The 27,327-nt window shown below is 48.0% G+C and overlaps 1 protein-coding gene across 3 annotated transcripts; it reads right to left on the bottom strand.

The window, feature by feature from the left end:
• Positions 1 to 1,296: 1,296 nt before the first annotated feature.
• HPF1 (histone PARylation factor 1) lies at positions 1,297 to 24,326 on the bottom strand. Of its 3 annotated transcripts, XM_007112738.4 has the most exons (9): positions 24,219 to 24,324; positions 21,026 to 21,185; positions 19,180 to 19,369; positions 17,948 to 18,046; positions 11,051 to 11,201; positions 6,657 to 6,744; positions 3,224 to 3,396; positions 1,833 to 1,897; positions 1,297 to 1,537 (listed from the first exon to the last, which is right to left on the bottom strand). In XM_007112738.4, the coding sequence occupies exons 1-9, from the start codon at positions 24,264 to 24,266 to the stop codon at positions 1,486 to 1,488; spliced, it is 1,026 nt and encodes a 341-aa protein (XP_007112800.2). In that variant the 5' UTR covers positions 24,267 to 24,324; the 3' UTR covers positions 1,297 to 1,485. The 3 variants fall into 3 exon arrangements, with proteins under 3 accessions (XP_007112800.2, XP_007112798.1, XP_007112801.1); XM_007112736.3 differs by lacking the exon at positions 1,833 to 1,897 and having other exon boundaries at positions 24,219 to 24,326; XM_007112739.4 differs by lacking the exons at positions 1,833 to 1,897; positions 24,219 to 24,324 and adding an exon at positions 19,901 to 20,012 and having other exon boundaries at positions 21,026 to 21,629.
• Between the last annotated feature and the right edge of the window lie 3,001 nt (positions 24,327 to 27,327).

The raw sequence follows: 27,327 nt of genomic DNA, 5'->3' as shown, positions 1-27,327 counted from the left end.
GTGTGAGCTAATTGTTGCTGTCACGTTTCAAAGTAAAGCAGCTCAGCGTTCAGATGGGCCCAGGTAGCTGCAGGCAGGGCCTCACGTAACAGAACTGTGTCCGTTCTTAGAACGGGAGCCCTGCCGTCAGGATGTGGACGTTCCTGGACGGGAGTGAAAGGGAGGGAGAGGTGCCATCAGCTGAGTCCTAACTGCCCACAGCGGCGGCACGGCCACGCGGAGGAGGACGGCTGCCGCACGTGGGCTGCAGCAGAGGGGACTAGTGACCCCAGGAGTCAGGGCTCCCCAACCTCGGGGCATCTCACCAAGCAGTTCCCTAGACCGTGCTAGCATGGGTTCCCCTGGCGCTGAGCGTGGGCCACGGTGGTTAACAGATACGCGTGTGTTCAAGGGTTTGCGCTACCGAGGGACCTTAAAGCCCACAGCCTCACCGGGGAGTGAGTCCTGCCCCGGTCCAACTCCTGCCCGTCTCCTCGGCCTTCTGCCACGAAGAGTCCGGGTCTCAGGTGGGTTCTAAGGAGGCGGCTGACACAGTTAACTCTGGAGAGTTCTGTGGGCAGGTCCAGTCAGTCCTGCAAGATGGGGGGTGAGCCAGGTGACCTGCAGGCTTTTCCACCTTGAACCTCAGGAGGGAAACCTCACTAAGGGGCCCTTTGGCCCGATCCACAGTTTGCTATTATTTTGTGTTTCATTGTGAGCTCTGAGGTTTTAAGGTGAAGGACGTTCTGTCAGGTTGAAGAAGGATCTGAAGCTGGTCAAACACAGCTACCCACAGACTGTACTGGAAACCCAAAGGAAAACTTGAATGGGATACTGACTACATACTGTATCGACATCCTAAGGCTGTATCGAGTGGTGGGTACAGACGGAGCCCGGGGAGCGTTGCTGGAAGGAATGGACCTAACGGAGTGAGTGGACGCTCGTGGGGCGAGGCCCGGAGTGCCCGCAGGTGCGGTTCAGATGCGGCTGTGGGGGATCTGGGGTGGGTCCGGAGCCCGCTGCCCTGCGCCCTCCCTGCTGCCCGGAAGCCCAGTGCTTACAGCGGCAGCTCCTGTCCACTCAAGTCCCAGAAACACATTCCTCGCTGCCGACACGCTAAACGCTGAAGCAGGACTCACTCCTGGGAGGAGAGGACCGCGTGCTCGTCCACAGGCGTCAGGCGTGACATCCTACGACGACATCGGAGAGGACCACGGCGGCTGCATCCCCTCTTCACACGTGATGAGGGCATCACCATGCAGATGATCTGACTGCACGTGAAAGAAAGAAAACCAGCCACGAGAGCTTCAGAGACGTTTTTAGCAAATGTTTCCGTCCATTTATTTTCTGTACTCCTTAAAAACAAAACATCACGTTTCATACTGAAGCTCTGAAATACTGTATGCCAAAGAGAGGCACCTCCCACTCATGCTGCAAGCTGGTCCACGTCCCCTCTGCTTCTGTCCGCCAGGTGCGCTTCAATAATTTCTGCAAACAGATTCCTCTTCAACAGATTATATGCAAGAGGTAAAAGCTGGCCAGCAACTTTATGAAAATACTGAAAAACAAAAGCAGATGACATTAACCAGAGGACGCAGCAGGTTCGTATACTGGAAAAAGCAGTTGCTAACACAGCCCACTCCCCACAGGCTGGGTTTCAGCCAGCGTGTGCGTGAGAACTGCGAGTTCTGAGGCGGCGCCTGGCACCGGCCCTGGGGCAGTCGTGCAGCCCTTCAGGACGGAGGGCACTTCTGGAAGGAGACTCGGAAGAAAACCAAGTAAAAACCGTAAGCGTCCTTATTCTCTCAGATACGGTTTATTCACCCCCTTTTGCCCCCAGTACGCTCACATGCCTTTTCCTTCTCGTCGGCGTGTCCCCACCACTTAAGACTTCAATCATCATTTCCGCGAGCTGACACTGTCAGAATAAGGAGCTGAATGTGAGTTTTCACATCGCACTGGAGGCTCCCCCGTGTCTTCAGTTCCTTCTCTCCCCACGCCCCATGTCGGCCCCCACCCCTGAAGTCGCTGCCTCCGTCTGTCAGGGGCCCAGACGCGCTCCGAGGACGAGGGAGGGCAGCCGCCGTTGGCGCCTGCTGCCTGCTCCACCGTCCCTTCTCTTCTCGGATGCTGCTGGGGTCTCAAGACAACCGAGTTTCTATGAAGCTGGTCAAGCACTATTCTGATCGGTCACTGACTCTCTCTGGCCGTTAACCACTCTGATTATTTTTACTGCTAACAAACAGCCCTACACGAGAAAGACCAGAGTCCCCGAAACAGACTCCCCCGACAGCGGCGTCAACCTGACCCAGTAACTGTCGATCAGAAATGCAAATGCTCAGGCCCCAGCGGCAAGGGAACTCGGTGAGGCCCAGGAGGACTGGGGGGTCGGGGCGCGCCAGCCTGTGCGGAACAAGCCCCCGGGGCACCCTGATGCTGGTGGGGCGCCGCTCCAGCCCCGCGGCGTCCCCAGGTGACCCTGCGCTTCACGGCCTGCACAGTCAGCTTCTGGGGTAGAGGCTGACGCGGGAGCCGCCTGCCCGTGTGGCCCTGAGCACCCGGGGCTCTTTCTGTGCCGCAGGTGACACGGTCGGTGAAGGGAGAATTAGGTGGTCTTCACAGCGGGCAGACGGCCTGGGAGGGCCCCAGGTGGCACGGAGGTGCGGGGAGCACGGCCCACGCTCACACGGCTACTCCGGGGCAGACGGGACTCAGGCCGGGGCCGCCCGGGAGCCTGCCGGAGCCACCACTCCTGCCTGCCCGACCCCCAGCCAGCCGCGGCTCAGCGGCCTCCTGCAACTGCCTCGTACGTCTCTCCTATCTCTCCTACGTGATGACCAGGGAGGTCATGGTAAAACAGCATCTTCTCTACGTTAAGGAATTTCAAGCATGTTTACAGACAGCATTTACTCTTCCTCCAGGAATTCAAGCACAAAAACAAACCCCCCACGGAAAGTGAGGCGGAGCCAGGAAAGTGTGTCCACACCCAAGTGAAGGGCACAGGTGTATATACGTAGCTAGTAAGTCACTTGGGCAAAACATCCGGGTCATTCACCTCGGCCAGAGTACAAGATGAACTTCAAATAAAAAATATGCTCACAACATCTGCTTAAAAATCATGTCAAAATGTTCATCTTGAAATTCAAGCTGGAGCCGTACCCTCCGCGCGCTGGACTTGGGGACAGCAGTGAGCAGGAGTGTGTATGTGGGGGGGGGGGCGGGGGGGCGGGGCGTGCTCACTCACGTGGGAACCGTGGCAGAAGAGGTCCATCCCCAGCTCCAGCCCCATCCCATAATCACACTCGTCATTAGCAAACTGCACGTAAGTCATCATTTCCTGAACAGGAGCAAAAGCTCTGAGTCTCTCAGCATCACCGGGGGCCTCCACGATCGTCTTGCAGATTCTCCTGAGACTGGCTGAAAGATCAAGGACACAAGGTTACCTGTAACCCCCATGGCGCAGACCGTGACCTGGGTGTTTCCTCATGACTCTGTCCTAGTGCAACGGATGCCTCCTTGGTTGGCACTGTATTTTTTTTTTTTTTTTTGGCACTGTATTTTACAACAGCCATTTTACAGTTTTTCTACTTAAGATTCAAGCATAAAAATGGCTAACTTAACAAAAAGACTTCTTCTTGTATTAGCACAGTGGGACCGTTTCCTGAGGACGCTAGCTGCAATCAGGAATCACACCAGCTCCCAGAGGTTTGCCCCGGGCTGGTCCAGGGTCCGCAGACTATGGCCACACCTGACCCACCTGGTTTTAACTGCCCTCAAGCTAAGAGTGTTTTTCCATTTTTTTTTTTTTTTTTTTTTTTTCCTTTTTTTGCGGTACGCGGGCCTCCCCCTGCTGCGGCCTCTCCCGTTGCGGAGCACAGGCTCCGGACGCGCAGGCCCGGCGGCCATGGCTCACGGGCCCAGCCGCTCCGCGGCACGTGGGATCCTCCCAGACCGGGGCGCAAACCCGGTTCCCCTGCATCGGCAGGCGGACGCGCAACCACTGCGCCACCAGGGAAGCCCTCCATTTTTAAATGGTTGGAAAAAACAAAAACAATACGGAGACCGAGGGATTAAAAAAAATCCAGACAGTAAAGTTTGCTCTTTTTGCCCCCTCCTACCTTACTTAAAAAAACAAACAAAAAAAACCAAAACCCAGAAAAAGACATACAAGAGACAAGAAATCATTGTAGAATTAAACCTTTACCAGTACTTTTACCAACGTGGGGGAAGTGCAGCTACGGCCAAAAAGTGTAATCTGAGGTTAAGAACAGAGAAAACTGCTAACCTTTATCTAAATAAAAAAAAGCGAGTGGCTTAACATTTCTATCTGGACTTTCAACGTTTTTCTTCCTGCTTTCGGATGCCAGGGTGCATCAGCTCCCACGAGGCACATGACAAGGAAGGCACCGAACGATGCCTAATTAGACTTCCTTTCTGACAAACGGGGAAAATCCGATAATGCAGACGGGCTGTCACTCACTTGGAGCAACAAGACACGTTTCTGGACACGGGGCTGCCGTGCCGGCAGGGACGAGGTTCCGTTATGACACGAACGGTCGCGCCTGGAACTCGCGGTGCCGTTTCACGCGTGAGGGACTGACGTTACACACTCTGCCGACACTAACCACACGCACAGGCTGACGACAGCGGCGAGTGTCTGCCAGGCTTGACCTCGGAACGCACGCCCCCGGCACACACCCTGCGCGTGAGGTCACGGGCTGCGCCCTGGCCCCCGCCCCGTGGCAGGCAGTACTGCACTGGACAGACAGCAGGGACATGTTTACTGGAGGACAGACATGTTCTTCCCCTGGCAACATTCTGCAGCGCGTCACCTCACAGAACCCAACTGAGAGACCGTGTGAGCAGCCTCCACCATCACTACGCTTCAGAACCTGCGGCTGCTCTGCTCCCCGCTGCCACCACCCCCGGCGCACGGACGCAGAACCACAGGCTGCAGCACGGGGGAGTCAGGCCGCCAGCTCGGCGATCACGCGACAGTCAGAGCCACGTCTCAGGTCCCCACCTCCCGGACGTGAGAATAAGAGCCGCTGTAAAGGCCTGGGTGAGGATTACGTTAACACTGTGTACACATCCCCTGACAGCGTCAACCACGACACAATCCAGTGCTCGATAAATGGTATCCCCCAGGCCACGTTACGGTGTTGTATGTCGAGAGCCTTGGGGGAAACCGGTCAGGAGCAGACTTCACTGTGACCCGCTGAGCACTGTCACCCGTCCACAGACCGCCAGCCACTTACACCTCCTGGCAAACAAAACAGTGAGACACTAGATCCTTAACTATGTCTGCTACCACTTCTCATTCAAAAATAATTAAACCACGGAAGGATCTAATACTAGAATGTTAGAAAAAAGTACAAGTAGATAAAAGTGACCTTGGACATAAAACCCAGAACCCCAACCAGGGGAGGTAACAGTTTACTCCAGGGCACCGCAATTTAACACCCACCGCGATCGCTGTAACAAATGCCCTCAGTCTCCCCAACAGGACAGTAAAGCTGCTGCTAAAGCTCGGGGTGGACTGGCTCACAGGCGGCGAAGTCCAGGGCTTGCCCCCCCGCCCCTGGGACAGAGCCCCTCTCCCCTCCGGCCTCAGGGAGGAAGTCCAGGAAGGTCCAGCGTGTGCAGCAGGCTGCGCGTGTAACCCACCTTGGCATCATACCAAAACAGAAATGTGAAAGTAATTTTAAGCTATCTGATTTAGCCCAACATATCCGAAACAGTATCATTTCTACATATGGTCAGTGTAGGAAAAACTTAACACTGCTGCAGTTTTTACATCGAAGTGAGTTACAACCAAGCCAGACTACAAGTTCAGCTCCTCCAGCGCGGGGCCCACGTGCAGTGCTTTTCCCTGGGAGTCCTCCAGGCGGAGGGCGGCCGAGGCCACAGCTCTGTTCTGAACAAGGAAGGGCCTGCATTTTACGTGCTGCGCAGGGGCGCCTCTCCCTCCCTCTCGCTGAGTGCCCCTCGCCCCGCTGCCCCCAGGGGAGCAGGGTGACGAGAAGGTGGTGCCCTCGGGGGCGCTCAAGTAAAGGGGGTGGGCGGGGGAGCTGAGAAGCGATTTCCATCCTCTTTTCAACGTGGCGATCATTACATTTTCTGTCGTTTTTATACTTACAGATGAAGTAACTCAGCACTGGCTTCTAAAAGCTAAACAGACTTACATACAGATGAAAACTGTTCACAAAGCAGTATACAAACGCGTGCTGTCTCACTAATTACTATATTGTACGTTGTTGGCTACAATGTCAAAGGCTCTGAAATAATAGTTCAGAAAAAGTCACCTAGACCAGAGGTTCACATTCTTTTAACTTGTAAATATATTCTGTTTTGAGCGCTGTCAGGCAAGCAGTGTGCTAAGCACTTACGTGCTCGGTTACACCCCAAACACCCCACGGGTGGTGTTCACCATTACTACCCATATGGCGGATGAAGAAGACCACGGTTCAGGGTAGTTCAATAACTTGCTAAGGCTACACGGCCGCAAACCCAGCTTCAGTTCAGGCTTCACTGACCGTAGAGCCTGAGCCCTTCTTCACTAAGGGGAGGTGACTGTCCCCCAAAAGGCACATGTCCTCACCTACTTCTCAACATAAGGAAACCTTTCTCCGCACACATTAACGCACATGCACATGTTCACGTGAGAAATACGTTACCATCCGTTTCAGGGAGTTCTCTGTATCCCACATCATTTTTATCTACTGGGACAACCAAGCCTGCCCCATGAAAGGTCTTTGTCACGACCTAAATAAAAGGAAAAAAAAAAAAAATTTAGTCACCGTAAATAGACAAAAACAACAGGGGGGAGAAAAACCCCCCAAACAAAGCACACACACAAACCCTCAAGACTTCTGCCAAAACGCAACATTCAATGCCCTTTTATTTCAGTAAATTTGGACCCCAGGGCACAAGTTTAATATCATTTCTCTCCCTTAAAATTAGCTAGAAGTCAAGCACTTGAAGTAACTACAACAGTGAAACAGCCGGCTTTTATTAACTGTGTCAGCTGTCTGAAGTCTGCGCCGTGCGTCCCACTACAGGAAGCAGGGCGCGGTGTCAGTTCCATCCACGGCCATGGGATCTCCTAGGCAGAGAGCCTGAGGGACTGGGCCCTGAAGGAGAAGGAATGGTTTTTGTCAGCAGGAAGACGGGGAGGGCAGAAGTCCGTTCCATCTTGTGAAATTCAGGTCCCCCATTTCCACCTGGAAAATTCAGGCTTGTCAGCAAACCTCCCCAAAGTAGGACAGTTTCTAGTTTTGTGGTGCCCTTCGTGGAGGCAAATAACATAAACCGGTGAGCGTAAGTATTAATTTTCAAAGACAGACAGAGGTCCAAACACAACCCCCATCATGACCCTTCCAGTCTGCATTTTTCTCTTACACTAGTGGCATTCTTCTTAGGCCTTTCCTGAACAAAACATCTGCTTCCAGTATGTCTCTGTGCAGTCCAGTGACATTCCCGAGGGAAGGATGCTCTCAGTTTTAAGGTCCTTGCCCCCAAATCTCTGTACCAGCTCTCCACCCTCTCGCTGCTTTCACTGTCTTTCATTAAGCAACACAGGGGACAGGTTATTCCAAACAAGTCCCAAGACAACTGCTCACCCCTTGGGAAAAAAACAAATGAAGTCACAGTTATGTTGTATCTTACTCCTGATACCAAAATAACTTGCAGTTGGATTTCAGGATTAAATGTAAAAATAAAACCATAAAACTACTAGAAGAAAAGGCAAATATTTTATATGATTTGGGGTTGGAGAAGGAAAAGACTTATAGACTTGACTACATTAAAAAAAAAAAAAAAATCAGGCTTCCCTGGTGGCGCAGTGGTTAAGACTCTGCCTGCCAATGCAGGGGACATGGGTTCGAGCCCTGGTCTGGGAAGATCCCACATGCCACGGAGCAACTAAGCCTGTGCGCCACAACTACTGAGCCTGCGCTCTAGAGCCCATGAGCTCACGTGCTGCAACTACTGAAGCCCGCGTGCCTAGAGCCTGTGCCCCGCAACAAGAGAAGCGACCACGATGAGAAGCCCGCGTACCGCGACGAAGAGTAGCCCCAGTTCGCCGCAACTAGAGAAAGGCCGCGCACAGCAACAAAGACCCAACGCAGCCAAAGATTAAAAAAATTAACAAAAAAATCAAGTAAAAACCAAGAACAAAATTAACACAAATTAAATGATGAAAAACATCTGCAATATATACATATAACAATAAAGTTAATAAAGATGAATGTCTTTAAACTATAAAGCAAGTCTTACAAATAATGGAAAAGACTTAACACCCAAATGAAAACACAAGTAATTCTAACCTGATGGAAAAACGGGCAAAGTTCAAGCAGTTCACAGAAGAAATATAAATGGCCAGCGGAGAAATGAAAATGATTTAATGTCCTTTACAATCAAAGAAATGCTGATGAAAACAATGGTAGATCATTTTATACTTTTCAGGATGGAAAGACCAAAGGGACTGGTAAGACCAGCACCAGTGAGGACCCAGGGAAAGGGGCGCACAGCCCCTGCAGGTGGGGTGCAAAGGAGTCCAACTCCTGGGGGGAGTTCTGCAAACAGAGAAAACACACACACACACACACACACACTTTTTTTTATACCTGTATAAAGTTTTTTAAAAAAACCACTTTGGACCTGGCAATACTACATCTAGGAATTTTTCTAAGGAAATAGGCAAGCGTGCAAGTAAAGGTGTGAACGGTTATTTATGGCAGGCTGTCTGCACGTGTGGCGTTTTCAGCACCCTAAACTCTGAACACAAGCGCAGCGCCCTCATGAGGCAGGCCTGCCAGGCAGCACACGGAGTGATGACCACAGCGCGTTCACAAAGCGGTGCTGACGTGAACGCAAAAGGAACAGTGATGGCACGGCTGTCTTCTGCCCGACTCAGGCTGACACCCAACAGAAGCCACGCAGTGTACGTATTCTCACTGCTGAGAAACTGTACTAATTGTCCATAAAGAGGTATCAGTTACCAGTAAAGCACCAGAATCCTAATTTTATTACGATGAATCAGATTACCAGTTTAGGAAAACCCTGCACAAGGGTGGGTGATGTGGTGAGGCATCAGAACCAGAGGTGGATAGAACGAAGGACCCTCATTTTACAGCGACATTAACTCAACGTCGATTTTAAAAGTGACACCTAGGTATTGGAAAAGGTAAAGTGGCGCACAGCCAGTCAGTCAGATGGGGTGAAAGGAACGCTAGCTATGAAAGATGTGAGTTTAGGTCTCAGATCTGTCGTGTAAAATTCTGCACAAGGAGCAAAGCCTCTGCAAACCTACCGTGCTCGCCTGTCTGTCGTAGGGGCGTAACGAGCAGCTCACAAGGAATTCCGGCCAAAGCACGATAAGGCACGGCTGGTAGAAACACACAGACTCCTAGCGTACCGCGGGGCGCTCCATTATCCTACAATGCACGTGCTACTTGCACACGTAAGGACCAAGTCACGAACTCACATATACTAGTGGAGATGAGTTTTTTCAGGACTAGAAAAATATTTATTCCATGAAGATCTCACAATAACAATAAAAGAATAAACTTATAATAGAAGAGGATCTGGAAGCATTATCACCACATGTTGTCTTTGGGAAGATAAAATCATGGTTGTCTTAGAAGTTCTTTTTTTCTTTGAATCTGTGTTTACCAGCTAGTTTTGTAAGAAGAACAAATACTAAAGAGAAACCTCATGGGGGGAGGGGGCCAGGACAAACATTCCTATGAAACTTAATCTAGTAAGTTTAGATTAAGACTCAGATTACACCAGACTCCTATCTAATTTATAGTTATGGGGAAGAAGTAATGAAATCTCATCGGAAATGACTGTTGATGACAGAATGTGCTGCTGGCAGCTGTTCTGCTCAGAGGAGCTTAGTCTTTAGTCAAGACAAATTAGGGTACATCACAACGGGGTAAGAAATGCTCCCCTTCCTACCCTATAAGGTGGGAGTGGCTCCCTATGGAAACTACACAGGTGAAATGGCAATATGAAATCTTAGAGCAACTGAAAAATGCCCCATTGCAAGGAGTTTCATTCAAATGAACATTTTTAGAAACTGCTTCCGATCTCAAGGACTAAAGAGAGTGGATAAGACTGCGATTCAGTGACTATAACTTATCAGAACATCACCCTTGCAGCCGCGTCAAGACCAGAAAAAGCACTGAAGTAGGATTTTCAATAACTAAGTAAGCTGACGTACTTAGTTGCCAGCACTAGTTTATTCTGGGTTAACGCGTACTTTGCTTGGCCTAGAACGCTCAGATGAAGCAGCCACGCACAGGAGACGCTGCTGAGAGGCTGGCCGCCCTGACTCCGGTGATCAACGCCCTCCTTCCTCAGGGTTACGAGGACAGACTCCTACACGATTCTCATTTACCACAGGGCAGAATTCTTCTGGCTTCTCTATTAACTTACTCTGACAATTATAAGTGAAAAACCCAAAGGATCCAAAACCCAGAAGTATTTGCTGTTTACAAAACCACTCACACCGCAGGCGCCAAGGGAAGCGCTGGTTGGTGGGCTCCATAAGGCAAAGGAGAGGGGCCTCCTCATGCACCATTTCCCGGAGAAGTTTACACACCTCAGTACACACCGCTCTCAAACGCCAACTGCCTGAGGGGCTATAACTATAAGGCACTGTAAGGCAGACCTTTACACATCTACCCCCAAAACACTTGGCACGAAATCAACAGACCTTAGCCGTTAAAAAAAGAAATTTAAGCAAATATTATGTACAAAGCCGCTTTCACTCTTCTTCTACAGGAGAAACTGGTAAATCAAGATTAATGAGTGAGAAGGCCTGGCTGAGTTCTGCACCCGCGGCAAGGGCACTGCGTCACGTGACCCAGCCTGGCCGACAAGCTGCAGGACCTCCCAGGCCAGATCCTGGACAGCCTCCGAGGCAGCCCCGCGAGGGCAGCGTCCAGCTCTCCCCAGCACGGAGCAGCGAGAGATGGAGAGAAGGTGCAGGTGGGATGAATCACGAGAGGAAAACCCCCTATTAAAACAGCAAGAGGCAGAGACTAACAGACGTAAATCATACTTTCTTATCTCTCTGTTTCATCTTCACGGTTCTCTGTTCCAGTGAGAACCCCAGTTCTCTGGCTGCTTCTGTGAGTTTCTCATCTATGGTTTTCAAGAGACTAGTTTTCTTTTTATCTGTTACTTCTTTAAGTTTTTTCATCAAAAATAATCTGAAAAAGAAGTAAAAGCCCTCATTAGTATGCAGGCCACTGTGCTAAGCACACAGACCTTGGGAAGTTATGGGGAGCCGAGTTACAGACATCAAACTCCATGCAAGGGAACGACTGCAGAACCACCACCAGAGCCCCCCAAAATCCCGAACAAGTCCTTCAAGCCAGAGAAAAGCACTATTAATAAACAGCTGCCAGTCACAGAAACAGCAAACAAGATTTGTCTGTATTATCTCTGTAATGTCTACAACAAAGACTTAGAGTATTAACAAAATAAGGTTAAGCCAAGTTCCTGTCTGACGTAACAGAAGAAAAGAGTGTGGAGACACCAAAAAGGATTTTCTACTTTTAAAGAGCCAGAGGCCGTTTAGAATACTTAAGTATCAGCAGATTCTTTTCAATGTTACCTTCAAATCTGCATTAAGATAAATTTTAAAAAATATAAAAGGAAAGCAAAACTATTCTATAAGCAAGCTGATACAAAAGCACAACTCAAAATATTTTTGAAAGGTATGTGAATAGTACAATACGTTATTGCCAGTTATGGAAATAATTTTATGTTAAGAATGCTGCAGAGGGTGTGGAGAAAAGGGAACCCTCTTACACTGTTGGTGGGAATGCAAACTGGTACAGCCACTATGTTAAACAGCACGGAGGTTCCTTTAAAAACTAAAATTAGGGTTACCAGATGATCCGGCAATCCCACTCCTGGGCATATGTCTGGAGAAAACCCTAATTCGAAAAGACACATGCACCCTTATGTTCACTGCAACACTATTTACAACAGCCAGGACACGGAAGCAACCTAAAAGTCCACTGACACAGGAATGGATAAAGAATATTACTCAGCTATAAAAGAACAAAATAATGCCATTTGCAGCATATGGATGGACCTAGAGATTGTCATACTGAGTGAACTAAGTCAGATAGAGAAAGACAAATATCATATATCACTTATATGTGGAATCTTAAAAAAAAAGGATACCAATGAACCTATATACAAAACAGAAATAGTTACAGATGTAGAAAACAAACTTATGGTTACCGGGGGTAAGGGGGGGGATAAATTGGGAAATTGGGACTGACATATACACACTACCATATACAAAACAGATAACTAATAAGGCCCTACTGTAGAGCACAGGGAACTCTACTCAACTCTGTAATGGCCTAAATGGGCAAAGAATCTAAAAAGGAGTGGATACATGTATATGTATAACTGCTTCACTGTGCTGTACACCTGAAACTAACACAACATTGTAAATCAGCTATACTTCAGTAAAAATTTAAAAAAAGACTTTTGCCGTCAGAGCAAGAGTGAAAGGAAGAGCTGGAAGCAGTGCCCAGCTGGACACAGCTGGTCCCCTTCCTGCAGCCACTACCAGGCTCCCAGGAGGAAACCCGCTCCTGCCCACCACGAACGTTCAGCAGTTTGCTATGGGCTGGGCGCTGTGGGTGCTATTCTGATCCCCATTTTACAGATCAGGAAACTGAGGCACAGAGGATAATCAACTTACCCAAGCTGACAGAATTCGTGTGCGTGGATTAAAGTGCCACAGAAGCCAAGACCACCAAAATCACGGTCTCATGATTACAGCACAGCGTCACAGTAAACCTCACCTTCAACCTCACCAGCCGCGTATCGAGAGGCTCTATCTGCAACAACCATACAAAACACACCGGCGACGCCAGGGCCCCGGGGCTGCTTCCTCACTCCACAGCGCCCTTCCTCCCGGGAGGCTCGCGCCTTCATCAGGCCCACGGGAAACACTCTCTCAGAAGACGTCCACCTCTCCTGACGGCCCTCGGTGCTGGTCTTCTCATCCTTACCACATTACAGGACCACTTCCATTCCAGTTTATTAAGCTTTTCTCTCTCAGCTTCAAACCTACAATCCAATACTCTGCTGCAATGTGCACACGGAAACAGCCAGAACGTTCTGTGCTGTCCCGTTAAACCTAATGGGAGACTGGGAACCTTGGGTGAGTCTTGCAGTGGTCATGCAGAAAACACTGGTTCACTAAGTTATACACATCTCCCAAAGAGTGACCCTTTTCACTGTATCTGATTTACTCCATTCTATCACAATATGAAAAAACCACATTCATTAATAGTACCACCAACCTCGTTAGCGAAGTCTTCAGGAAGTGAGAAGCTGTCAAGCTCACAAGGGTGGTTACAACTCTCCCCAATTCTAATGCTTGCTTTTGAAATCTTAAATTTTAACACTGGCAACAAACACAGTCAGTTGTTTTCATCGGTTCGTTTGAGACAGTGCCGGCCAAACACTCATGTCACAGTAACCAGTGTCTGCCAGTCCCTCTCTTCAGCAAAGTGGAAAAAAGCTGAGCTCACAACTCGGCCTCACAAGACCTTTTTCCTCGAGACAAACCCTAACACCTAAGTGTGCAGAAGTGCCTTTTCCGTACCTCCCCTCCCGTCACACAGGACGTTAAGAAGACACGTGCCCAGCGGCAGGGATCTGATCCGCCTTTACTGTGTCATCACGGACCTCTGCAGTGTCACCCGCGTCACGTCCCAGCTGTGATGACCCACGGTCCACTGCCCCGACCCCGTCGAGGTGCCAGCCGGGCTTACCCGCCTCCACCTTTGTGCTGTTGGTGTGAGAATGACACCCTGTCATCACCCAGAGTTTGCAGCTCACAGGCCTCCTGGGAAGTGGGCAGGCACCCCTGGGGGGCCACACCCCACTGTTTGATAGCTGCTGTTTAGTTAATGGTTTGAAACGTGACTACACGTCAGAACTTCCTGGGTTCCTGGTTGAAAATACCCAGTACAGCAACGTAGGGTGGCAGAGAATACCGGGGGGTGCAGACAAGAGGAAAAGAGACTATTTAGCAGCGCATCTCGACCCAAGAGCTGATACCCTGCCTACACGTACTCTTGTACTATGCACCAAGTGTTTTAAATGGTCTTTGGGCCCGTACAAAGGAAGCGTTCATTAAATGTTCATTAAAATGAATGTTCATTCACTTAAAACGTTCACTTGAAATGAATTTTTTAAACTTAAGAATTAAAATGATAGACGTACAGGTTTGAGATCTCTAAGTATATCTACACTAAGATACACCTGGAACGTGTTTTTTTGTTTTTTTTTTTTTGCGGTACGCGGGCCTCTCACTGTTGCGGCCCCTCCCGTCGCGGAGCACAGGCTCCGGACGCGCAGGCCCAGCGGCCACGGCTCACGGGCCCAGCCGCTCTGCGGCACGTGGGATCTTCCCGGACCGGGGCGCGAACCCGCGTCCCCCGCATCGGCAGGCGGACTCTCAACCACTGCGCCGCCAGGGAAGCCCTGGAACATGTATATTTAAAGAACGTTCCCGAGTCCTGCTCTAGACATGCTGAAGTGGAGCTAAGGTGAGGCTCCTAACCAGGAGCCTGGGAGGCTTCTGTGTGTAGTCAGGTTTGAAACCATTAACTAAACAGCAGTGGTCAAATAGTGGTCTGTGGACCCCAGGGACCCCTGAGACCTTTTAGGAGGTATGTGAGGTCCAAACTATTGCTACAATTATTTTAGGGAAAAGAACAGAATAAAAAGAAAATCATTCCTAATTTTGTTGTCCAAAGGTAAGTATTTTAAAACTTTCAATCTATCTAGATTTCTCTCCATGTGCATTAGAGGATGTGAAAAGGGAACCGTCCCACACCGTGCTGTTATTTGACCTCTTCACATAATACATCAACTCCTTCCCAAAACAACAGATCAACATCCTGGTGTTACACCTTAAGGACGTTTTCTGTTTAGTTACCTAATTTTCTCTAACTGCTGGATATGTTTTTTCTAACTTTACCTTTTTATAAATAAACTGAAATATACACAGATATTTATGTGTACCCATCCAAAATTTCTTCAGATAAATAGCTAGATGGAATCACTGATTTAAGGTATAGCATATTAGCTGGCAATGTTCATTATCTGTTAAGAAATCTTTGAAAAAATATTTAAACAACCTTATTCCAACTGCTTTCCACAAACGTCTTACCAATTAACACATGTCAGAAAGGTTTCTTATACCCTAACCATCCTTGGGTATTACCATTCTTTAATCTTTACTCATATTTGCTAGCTGAATTTGCATTTCTTTGGCTACTTTTAAATCTTACACAAAGATAACTAGTTTCCCTGGGCATAAAAATAATTTGTGTATAACAAACGGTCTGCCTTAGAAGACATTTACTGGGCTTCCCTGGTGGCGCAGTGGTTGAGAATCCGCCTGCCGATGCAGGGGACGCGGGTTCGTGCCCCGGGCCGGGAGGATCCCACGTGCCGCGGAGCGGCTGGGCCCGTGAGCCGTGGCCGCTGAGCCTGCGCGTCCGGAGCCTGTGCTCCACAACGGGAGAGGCCGCGACGGTGAGAGGCCCGCGTACAGCCAAAAAAAAAAAAAAAAAAAAAAGACATTACTGAGGCTGATATAGAAATTGTTTTGATTAGCTGATTTAAGTAAAGTCTCAAAAAAGTATACTATATATACTGTAACACTTGAAAAGTATAATAACCTTTTTACCTTTATGTTTGAGATAAATTATTGGAGGTGCAAAACATTTTTTGTGTGAAATAGCATTAGGTACTCAAATATACTCACTTGCTGGTCTTCACCTAAGTTATAAATCTATCACCAATGTATTTTTGTTTTCTATTTTCTTTTCTGTGTTCTCCAGTCAGCTAAAAAAATACCAGAACGATCTTGCATTATTTTCGGTACCAACTGTATCTTTCTTCTTTTTCTTGTAAGACCACTAGGACTAATGAAAACTTAAGTTATTTTTGCTGTCAGAGTGTTTGTGGAATGATTCACTGAGCATCTACAAGGCAGGTGCTGTGCACAAGAGAAAGCCTCTGCCCTCATGAACTTACAAGTTAGTGTAAGTGACAGACAATAAGGAACTGACTATAGTTGTTTCCAATAACGACAGCACCAATTTAAATTCAACAATAAATATGAAGGGTGTAAAGAACTATAAATTATAAACAGCAAGCAATGTTTTCTATAAGTTTCAGAGGTATCAGAAGAGAAAAAAGCGCCTTTCTGGGACATCTCCCATGCCCTTTAGATACACCGGTATGCACACAGCAGCCCAGCAGGTGCACTGATCGACTTAGTTTTCTGTTTACTGCAAATTTGTGCTATTAAATCACAGGGAATGAAAGTCTTTTTAAAAAGTAGGGTAGGGACTTCCCTGGTGGTACAGTGGTTAAGAATCCACCTGCCAGTGTAGGGGACACGGGTTCGAGCCCTGGTCCGGGAAGATCCCACAGGCCACGGAGCAACTAAGCCCATGCACCACAACTACTGAGCCTGCGCTGTAAAGCCTGAGAGCCAAAACTACTGAAGCCCACGTGCCACAACTACTGAAGCCCACATGCCACAACTACTGAGCTCACGTGCCACAACTACTGAGCCTGTGCTCTAGAGCCTGCAAGCCACAATTACTGAAGCCCACATGCCACAACTACTGAAGCCCACACGCCACAACTACAAAGCCTGTGCTCTAGAGCCCGTGGGCCACAACTACTGAAGCCCGCACGCCACAACTACTGAGCCTGCACTCTAGAGCCCACGAGCCGCAACTACTGAAGCCCGCGTGCCACAACTACTGAAGCCCACACGCCACAACTACTGAGCCTGTGCTCTAAAGCCTGTGAGCCACAACTACTTAAGCCCACGTACCACAACTACTTAAGCCCACATGCCACAACTACTGAAGCCCACACGCCACAACTACTGAGCCTGCGCTCTAGAGCCCGCGAGCCACAACTACTGAGCCTGCACACCTACAGCCCGTGCTCCGCAACGAGAAGCCACTGCAGTGAAGAGTAGCCCCCGCTTGACACAACTAGAGAAAGGCTGCATGCAGCAAGACCCAACGCAGCCAAAAACAAATAAATAAATAATTTTTAAAAAAAGAAAAAGTAGGGTAAAGAGGTCACACAAAACATGGCCTACTTATTTTGCTCAAGGTGATGAAGGTGCTTTCTTCATTTTATTACAGTGTCCAAGGCCCAGCTGCTGTGGCGGCTCCGGATGGTGTCTGTGTCCGCGTACCATACCGCGGGCGGCTCCCTGGCTGGGCTTTGAGACGCCCTGGCGCTGCTGCACCACCCGCCCTGCGCTTCAGCTCGTGCTCCGAGAGGGGCCAATGCCCCGCCCGGGCCCTGACCTTGACCTGGGGTGGGGTGGGGGTAGGGGGTGGTGGAGGTCCAGCTCCAGCCCCACCCACACGCAGAGGTCTCAGCCTCCCTGGTGGAGGGGCGGCGGGCATGGGCCCCCTCTCACCAGCGCAGGTCCTGCCAGACCACGCGGTCCCAGAGCACTCGTGCAGCCGCAGCTGGCGCTCCAGCCCCCCGGGGGCCAGCCCCCTGTGCTGTGCCGACCGTGGCTTCACCGCACTCAACCTTCCGTCTCAACCACATACCACGGGTTCTCGGAACGAACTCTTCAAGACTGTGTTGGACCGAAGATGCCTAAAAAATCTTTTGAGTTTGCCATGGGACAAACAAGGTCAAGATTAAGTAATATTTTCATGAAATAATTAGTTATAAAAGAGGTCTGTTGTTTGGAGAAAAGTTGAAGTGTGGATAAGATGCCTGCAAAAGTCATGTAAATGATCTCCAGGTATCTAAACATTTTTGGTTACCTCATTTCCCCTCAGAGACGGACTGATACAGTACAAAAATTGTAAACCAACATAAATAGGAGACATACTGAAATAAAACATTTTCTTACTTGACTGCAGCAAACACATTTTCTCCACTTTGAACAATTATACAATTTTTCTTTGCTTCATTTGTACCGACAAATACAGGAAGTTCATCAGGAGAATCCCTGTTTAAGCAAAAGATATTAAAAATTTAGCTGCCCATAATTTGTATTATCAGCAAAGTAGAATTTTCGGTCTATAAACAACAAATTATATCTGCATGTTTCAAAAAATTGCCAATGAATGTGCCAGGTTTAAGCTCTAGTTTTCTTACGAATACCTATGACAAATCTTACTTATATAACAGAACCTGAAATTAAGATGCTTAGGACCTAGTTACTTTTATACCTGAATACAAAGATGGAGGGAATAAAGCTTGTCAAAAGGAGGTGAAATTATACACAATCATCTCTACCCCAGTTTAATAGTCCGTGAAAAAAAGAAAGGTGGAAAAACCAAAAGAAACAGGACAGAAAGGATCATAAAACATTGGCAGCGAAAGGAGCCAGTTCACATCTATAACCAAATCCCTTTACTCTACGACTGAGGAAACCGACAGAGACGAAGCGACTCGGCCGAGGTCCCGGTGAGGCGGCAGGTCCCAGGCGCGCCAGCTCCCGGCCCCGCGTGTCCGCGGCTCCCGGCACCCCGGCACCCCGGCACCCCTGCACCCCTGCTCCCCTGCACCCCGGCACCCCTGCACCCCTGCTCCACGTCCTCTCCTCCTCGCCTCGCTGTCAGCGACAGCACCGCTCCAAGCGGAGGAGCCACCCCCCGCCCCCAGCTCTACTTCTAACCGTCTAAGCTTCCTGCACGTATCATTTAACCCTCCAAACATTCCCGTCAGGCGTGTCTGATGATCACAGGACAGGAAACTGAGTCACAGAAAGTCACTGGCACGGGGTCGGCCAGGTAATAAGCAGGACCAGCCTGCCTCCAGAGCGCATTCTTAATTCTACGGCCCCTGGAAGCACAGGGCCAACTTAAGTCACAGCAGCTGCTCTAAATTACCTTTCCTGGGCTAAAAGAGCTTTTCTGAACTCAAAAGGAAAAAAAAAACTACAGAGGAGAAGCTGGAGAGGTTCAGCCTAACGAGTTCACCCATCCCAGGGTAGGTTAGTAGGTTAGAACGGCAGACAGCCTGTGTACCCACCAGGAGAGGGTACACGTCCTTCACCTTGGCTGAGGCCAGTGAACATCTGCTTACACTCGTTACAGGGGCAGTAGCTGTATTTTAGGAGAAGAAGAGACCCTTTACCTGAAATACCCCATGTGGAACTCAGTTTTACAATCTCCAATAATAATGGTCTGGAACTCAGGAGGATCATAGTAAAATCTCCAGTGAAGGTTAAAATTCAGGCTTGCTGACTTTTTCTTCATTTTATGTTTTCCGGCAAGGATATCATAAGGACCCACTAATCGAAGTCCAAGGCTTGCAGAAAGTGCATCTATAAATTAAATACGTTTATTTAGACAGTGCCTTTCTGGAGGCAGACAGGAAACACTGCCTTTCATTCAGAAAATATTTCTAAGCAGTTGTCTTAAAAAAGAGCTTCTAAAGGAAAGAAAGACGTCTTCAGTTACACGTGAAGATGTTAGTTGTAAATACCCAATGGAAAAGAAATCAGAGCAACGAAGATGTGGCACTTACATTTAGGGTTTCCTCTTAACTTTACCACTGATGACATTTCAAACATTCCTGCTGTTTCTTACTTTGCCCAAAACAAGACTGTTTTGTGTTCCTATGCGCTGCAAACCTTTACCTTGTCTCATTACTATGTTGCTGTCGGCCTCAAATATTGTAGCACATCCAGACCAAGGGAGAGGCAACAGACAGCACATGAGAACGAATAATTTAACTAAAAATGTGTTTAATGGAGTATTTCCTTCCCCTTCCCTCCACCTCAGCTAATTATCACTCTCAACTCATTGCCTCCTTGACCATCCATCTGGCTCACCCTAATCCTGGATGAGCCCACCTTCTTTTCCCATCCACAGATTAGTCATCAAGTCTGTTCAAATGTACACGTTTACAGCATCAGATGGGCCTTCATGCTTCTCTAAGAGGGAGGCAAGCACTTCAGGCAGGACCTGGATATGCAAGGAGGTAAGGATGGAGAGAAGAAGAAAATTCTTGGAAGAGGTAACAATGTGAAAAAAAAGCATGGGGACAGTTTAATTCCCCCCCTCTACAAACAGATATAAATATATAGATGTTTTACAGGGAGATCATGCTGTTTTGTAGTGTTTTTTTGTTCTTCATCCTGTCCTCATTTAAATCTTCTGAATAGTTTCCCATGCTATTAAATGCTTCTTTAATATGTCTAACATTGCTAGGCATTTACTGTTTCTTTTTTATTCTAAACAATGCTTCAGTGAACATCTTTGCTAACACGTTTGTACACAGCCATGAGTACTTTCAGAGAAGGTGCTGCACGGCTGCAGTGTTTTGATATACTGCCAAAATTCAGTTATCTCCCAGAATACATTTCCGTCAGCAGTCTCTGGGACTGAACAGTACAAAAAGGTAACAATGAAAAGTAACAGGTACAACATTATCAGTTTTTAGTGTACCTTTTCAGAGATAGTATACGCACATAGGAAGTATGTAGGGATGTGTGTGTGTGTATTCTTGACCTAAAAATACTAACGGCAGCATATGCTACACACTCTCCTTTTTTCTTTTGAAATATTCCAGGCATGATACTTTGTCATCGCTTAAAAATCTGCCTGATTCTTTTAAAACTATATATGTCCACTGAAGGATGTGTAACTGATGAGCGTTTGAGCCATTTTCTGCTTTTTCTTTCAGTATCATTTAACATAGTTTGGGTTCACCTAACCCTTAAGACAAGTTCCTAGGAGCAGCACTGCTAAGTCATACTAAAAGTCCTGGAACGCACAGAAGTAGGTGCTTGTTTTCTTTCAAACTCTCATCAAAGCATGTTGTGGAATGATGTACCTTTGTAGTATAACATTTTATTTCTCTCATTTGAAACATCTTTGGAAAAGTTCCTTTTCCATGAACTGTTTAGATCCTGGGTCCAGTTTCCTACTGGCTTTTCCACTGGCAGAAGCCAGAGATAGATTCTGGAGCAACTCACCGGCTGGCTGTTCAGGATCAAGTCCTTCGCAGAACCTCCAGAAGTGATAGAAATCTTCAGGCAGAGAAAGCCTGTAATGACTTTCTACTTCTTTTCGAAGGTCACTGGGCACGTCAGCTTCACAGCATTTACCCTTCTTCACGGCGACTGCTTTTTCACACTGAAAATCCGCACACAAAACTTTATTTCTCCCAAAGTAATTTCAGCAACTTGGACTGCTTAATAATATTGCTCATTTTTGTTCACCACAACTCTATGAGTTTCCTTTAAAACTCTATAAATGGTATTTGAGTAAAATCTGGGGATTCTTTTGGGCGAGGAAAAAAAGGAAAGAACAGTTTATAATATATAGGTGTCAAGAGGGACAAACACAGCAAGTCTTTAAACATATTTCCCTAAGATAATGGGAACGCAGACAACAAAAAACCGAAAAGTATAAAAGAAACGGTAAAGAGCAGGAAAAGAGGAATAAGAAAATGGCAGGTTTTGCCGTTTTGGTAAACAGGGTGTCATCGTGCCTTTCGTTTAAACACTCAGTGACCACACCAGAAGCAAACTGCCAGAAATAACTGGACGCAAGGGGATTTACCAGTTAAAACAATGATTTTAGAAAAGGTCGTTTAAGGCCAGACTAGGTTATAAAACTCAGCTCCAGCAGCTCTGCAGTATAGGTTCATCCTGTAAGGATGCTAGGCTTTAGAATGCTTATTACATCTGTGACCTAGTCCCACAAAAATAAAATGCTTGGCTGGAGGGTACGCATCTTCAGTCTTGGGAGCGACCGTGCGTGTTGTTCTTTCTGGGAACCTGGATCCTTTTCTCCCTGTCCTTCCTTTCCAGCTATCGGTACTTCAGTGCTGCCCAACCCGGAGGTATTCTGCCCCCAAGGGGACAGGTTTAGCAGTATCTGGAGACCTTTTCGGTTGTACAAACTTGGGGGGGGGCGGTGTGTGCTGCTGGCGTTCAGTGGGTAGAGGCCAGGGATGCTGCTAAGCATCCTACAGTGCACAGGAGAGGCCCCTTAACAAACACCTATCTGACCCAGATGTCCACAGGGGTCACGATTGAGAAATTCTAACCTGATGTTTCTCATATTTACATTCTTCCAGCAGGCTCAAGTTTATTGATGTTATTTTGGGTATTGTTCAAAGTCTGCAAAGTATACTTATGAACCAGATGATGTATACAAGAATGTTCTTGATGGCATTGTTTTACGAGTGGAAAACAGGACAAATGAAAATGCCCATTGACAGGAGAATGGTTACAGGACTTTCAAACAATGGAACACTACGCTTAGTGAAAAGGAAATAGAGCCACACACAGTATAGATCAATCATAATAATATAATGCTGAATGAAGAAAAAAGTCCCTGAAGATTATATGCAGCATGATAGCCTTTTTATGAAGTTCAAAAAAATACTGTTCAGGCATAAACTCATGGGTGATAAAGCCCTAAAAAGAAGACAGAGGAAAACAACCAGTTCAGGATCGTAGCTACACCGAATGCGGTCGACAGGAAGGAGTTAGGCAGACAGCACAGGTGAGCAACATGAAGATGGAGAGCCACGGTCAGCCTTTCAGTGCTTGGCCTGGGCAATGGCCTCACAGGTGTTTGTCCTTTTATTAAACAAATAAGGTAAAACAGGACCATGACCAAGAATAACAGTGTATCACGCCAAGGATTATAACATGTCTGTCTGAGGTCATAAAAAATTAAATTGAATAAGAAGGCTGTTCAAATATGGATCCAAAAATTGATGGTGATAATAGCAAACAGTAATAAACATAACAGTAAGTAATAACTACTTGTTATGCACTTACTATGGTGCCAAGCCACTGTGCTAAACTCCTTCTATGGATTAACTCATTTAGTCCTCAGAAATTCCTTATGAGCTAGATTCTATCATCCACATTCTACAGACAAGGAAACTGAGCTGAGGTGACTTCCCCTGGGTCCCTAACTAGAAAGTGGGAGAACAGGCATTTAACCCCAGGTGGGCTGGCCCCCCAGCAGATCCAATCTCTTCATGCTGTCTCCTCAACTGCAAACACACAACAGCAGGAGCACGTCAAGTCCTGACTCAGCCTCCCCTGTGTGTATGCCCGCCTTTTGGTGAGACTTCCAAAGACTGGCTCAAACTTAAGATGTTAGAAAGAAGAGCCTAAATCTACCTTGCTGAAAGGCAGTGTTGCATAATGGTTAGGCTGCCCTGGCTGATTCTTGACTCTTCCCATTTCCAGCTCTGTCACCTTGGGCAAGTTACCTAACCTCTCTGTGCCGTTCTCTCATCTACAAAAAAAGGCCTATGTAGTACCTCTATCACAGGGTTGTTACAAGAAATAAATTATTCGTAAAAATACACAAACAGTGCTAGCACAGAATACATAAATGCTGACTATTACTGTAGGCCATAGTCTCTGTAGACGCATCGTAATTTTTGATGCTTTATTTCTAAGACTAACACTCTGTCAAAGCAGTTCACTACCCTTTCAAAGGGAGAAAAGGGTGTTTTCAGCTCTGCCTGAGTTCACACGCTGGCTGCATCCCCAAATCCCTAATAACTAGAGTTTAGGACGGCTGTGCCCTTCAGGGGCTGCCCTTACCCTTCACCCTTCTGTTTCTGGAGAGCGGGACCGGGATAAAGACCGCCCAGAACGCGGCCCTCCTGCACCGTCTCACCCCACCAAGCCGACAGCGCAGCCAGAGGGAGTTTTGGAAACCTCTATTTCTTTCCTGCTTGACTCCCTGCTGCTCTTGTAGTGGTGACAGAACGTGTGAGGTCGCAGGAAAGCCGGAGCCGACGCCCCTCCGTGGTCAGCGCCCCTCCGTCCCCACCCGGCCTCCCCGCGGCCGAGCTCGGCGCTGCGGCCGGCCACCCCTCCGCCGCGTCTCCCGCCTTCGGGGACGCCCTCCTTCCGGGGCGTCCGCGGTTCTTTCTACACTCTGCGGGGCCGGCCGGACCAGAGGGTTGGGGGAGCGTGCTGTGCGGGGACCGGGCTGAGTCAACCCGCCCCCCGGGGGAGGGCCTCTGACTGCGCCAACCCGGCCCCGGGGGAACCCCGGGCTGTAACCCGCCCCGGGCCGGCCCCCGGGGGACGCAGGGACGCTAGGCGCCGCTCTCCGCTCCGGCTGGGGGTAAACGCGCCGCGCCGCCCTCGGACCCGCGGCCGCCCTCGGATCTCCGCGCGGTACCTGCGGGCCCTCCCCGCCGGGCCTGCGTTTCCCGCCGCCGCCCACCATCCTGTAGCCGCTGCAGGAAGAAGCCCGTCCCGCCGAGAGCCCGCGCCCCGCCGACTGCTTCCGGTTGAAGGGCGACCAATCACCTCTCCGCGCCGAGGCGCACACAAATATAGGGAAGGCCCCGCCCCCACAACCGAGCGCGCGGCCGAGGCCCCGCCCACCCGTCCAGCCGGTCTGGTGTGCCCTTCGTACGCGCGTGCGCGTCCCGCGGGCTGACCCGCCTGACCTTCTCCGGGGGCACATGGACCCCGGCCCAGACTCGGACACTGCGTAGGTCTCCTTCCTCCCCAGGCCTTCACTGGGGCAAGGCCGGTGCTTCTTCGTCTGTATTCGTTTAAAAGATTCCTCCTTCTGTCCCTGCCCTACCGCGTTTTTCTTGCCCAGCACTGATTCATCTTCAGTGGTTTGAAATCACACAATTTCTGTCCACCCAAGCTTTTGTTTTACTTCACTGAGTCGGTCTTAAATAAGAGCCTCTTGAGATCTGTATCTTTGAAAGGTATTCTTTTTTGTTAATAAAAGTTTGTCAGTAAGACCAACTAAAGTCTGCCTAGAATTAAGCTACAGTGTGTCCATAGATTTGTATAAGATTGTTGACCTTGCTGGGGGAAAAGATAGTAATTCTTTGGATTATTATTTTTTTTTTTTGCCAAATTTGGGTAACAATTATCACCAACATACTTTAAAACATATTTTTGTTGGTGATGGTGCTGGTGGACTTCTGAAGGAAAATTCTCTGTATGAAAACGGGAATTGACAAGTAAAATCAGTGAAATGTTTAAGATCGCATAGTTGAAGGCTCTCAGACCCAGTAAAATGCTAAAATAGAAAAGGATGCTAATCACAGTACAGACTGAGAAAACACACACTGCAAAAATAGTAGCTACCAAACGAATATCTTTTTTAGAGCTAAAAGTCACTGGGATTACTATTTAGGGTTAGACTGTTAGTGAAACATGGATTAATAAAAGACAATGAAAATGGAATCAGAATTCCTCTGTATTCCTTAAGAGTGATTGATTCTAGGATTCAGCTAACTTTAGGCTCCCGATCCAAGATAAGATTTTAAAAGGAATATTTATTTCCAATCTTTTTAATGCTTTCAAGACAATAGACGTCACATCTGGCCTCTGGAATAAACACCTCTTTCTGCATTTGTTATGAGAGCTGCTGCAAATAAAAGACAAGACGGATGCACTTGGAATTCCAGGTCCTGGGGTGAAACCAGACTCCTACTGAAGCAGTATGAGGCTCTGGATGTGGGAACCATTAACACTACCAATCAGGAATGAGCCCCTGACAAGGCATGCCCACCCCTGGAGGGTAGCACCAGCATTGAGAAGGCCCAGAGCCCCTAGGGCATTCAGGTTCCTAGCCTGTCCTGGCAGAAGAGACTTCTTGTAGGGACTGTTGATCGTGAGGGACCTAATTAGGGAAACCCAGGTGATTGTGTTAAACCCAGAGGACAGGGAGAGGCGGGAAGGGTCCATTTTTGTCTAAGTTGCCAGATCAAAAGTCAGAGGCAGCTTCAGACAGAGCTGGTCCCAGGTGGTTGCTACACTGATGGACTGCAGATGAGCTGTTGAATTCATCTTTTTTTAAAATGTAAAATCCTTGATGCAATCCACTTCAGGGTTTTTTTGGTGTTGTTTGTGTGTGTGTGTGTGTTTTGTTTTTTTTGGCTGCGCTGGGTCTTCGTTGCTGCGTGTGGGCTTTCTCTAGTTGCGGTGAGCGGGGGCTACTCTTCGTTGTGGTGCGCGGGCTTCTCATTGTGGTGGCTTCTCTTGTTGTGGAGCACGGGCTCCAGGCACACTGACTCAGTAGTTGTGGCGCAAGGGCTTAGTTGCCCTGCGGCATGTGGGATCTTCCCGGACCAGGGCTCGAACCTGTGTCCCCTGCAGTGGCAGGCGGATTCTTAACCGCTGGACCACCAGGGAAGTCCTTGAGTTAATCTTTGATACTGCATGCTGACCCTATCTGTGACCACTGGACCCTGGCAGACTACCAACTAAACAGTGACTAAACTCTGCCTGGTCTGTCCAGCTATGCTTAATCCAGTAGCCCTGGGACCATTTATCCTTTGACCATTTATCCTTTAGTTAGCACTAGGAGGATGATCCAAACGCCTCTTAAAAAGGCTTCACAGATGCCTGAGCCTTCACATTTATACTGGATTACAGGTCCAGCTGATGCACCAATCCACTTTTTTTCTACTACAATTTTGTGGAATCTAGCTCCAAGCACAAAGTGGCACATCATGGGTTCTCAATAAATATTAATTGACTGGCTGATCTCCGTTAGCAAATAGCCATCACCACCATTAAACAGTTGCCCTTCCTTCCATCCGTTTAGTCATTTACTCATTTGAAACATTTATTAAGTGCCAGTTATGGATCAGACTGTATTAGGCACTGGAAAAGCCAAGATGATGCAGGTGGTGTGTTCCAGGAGCTCACAGGCAACTGAAGAGTCCTGGAGACATGGAGAATCCTGTATCCACATAAAGAGGTAGAAGCATCCCGTTGTCTTTATCACACTCCAGTCTTCCAGATATCTTGCTCTAGATCAGCCTCCTTCCAAGAACTGCTCTAATCGTTTTATTCTTAGAAGATCACAGAGTTGATCAGACCTAAAATTCTGAGCAAGTAGTGTCATTACCAGGGAATGACAAATGACACAGCAGCAAAGGGCAGTACTGATTAGTACTTGATTAGGGGACCAAGCTCAGCTGAAACAAGGACTTCACCTGGTGATGTTACGGGGGCGGGGGGGGGGCATCAAAAGCAGTAGCCAAGACCAAGAATGTGGAAAACAGCCAAGGAAACAGGAGATGGGGGCTTGCGGAGCAGTTACTGCAAGGATGCAACCAAATTCTGCTGAGTAATATCTGTCTTGGATGAGGTCATTCTCCTTACCCTCCAGTTTTATTTTTTAATTTCTGAATATAAAGTTGTAATATACATTAATTTTAGAAAGTCTGAATAGTATGGAAAAATACAGAAATTATCATATCCCACCACCTAGAAGCAGCCTCAGCTAACATTTAGTATTTTCCTACTTG

Source organism: Physeter macrocephalus, chromosome 9 (assembly GCF_002837175.3).
Source record: "Physeter macrocephalus isolate SW-GA chromosome 9, ASM283717v5, whole genome shotgun sequence".
In the NCBI taxonomy this organism is placed as follows: Eukaryota; Metazoa; Chordata; class Mammalia; order Artiodactyla; family Physeteridae; genus Physeter; species Physeter macrocephalus.
Note: the sequence above shows the minus strand (reverse complement) of the source record. Positions and strands in the feature narration are given on the sequence as shown.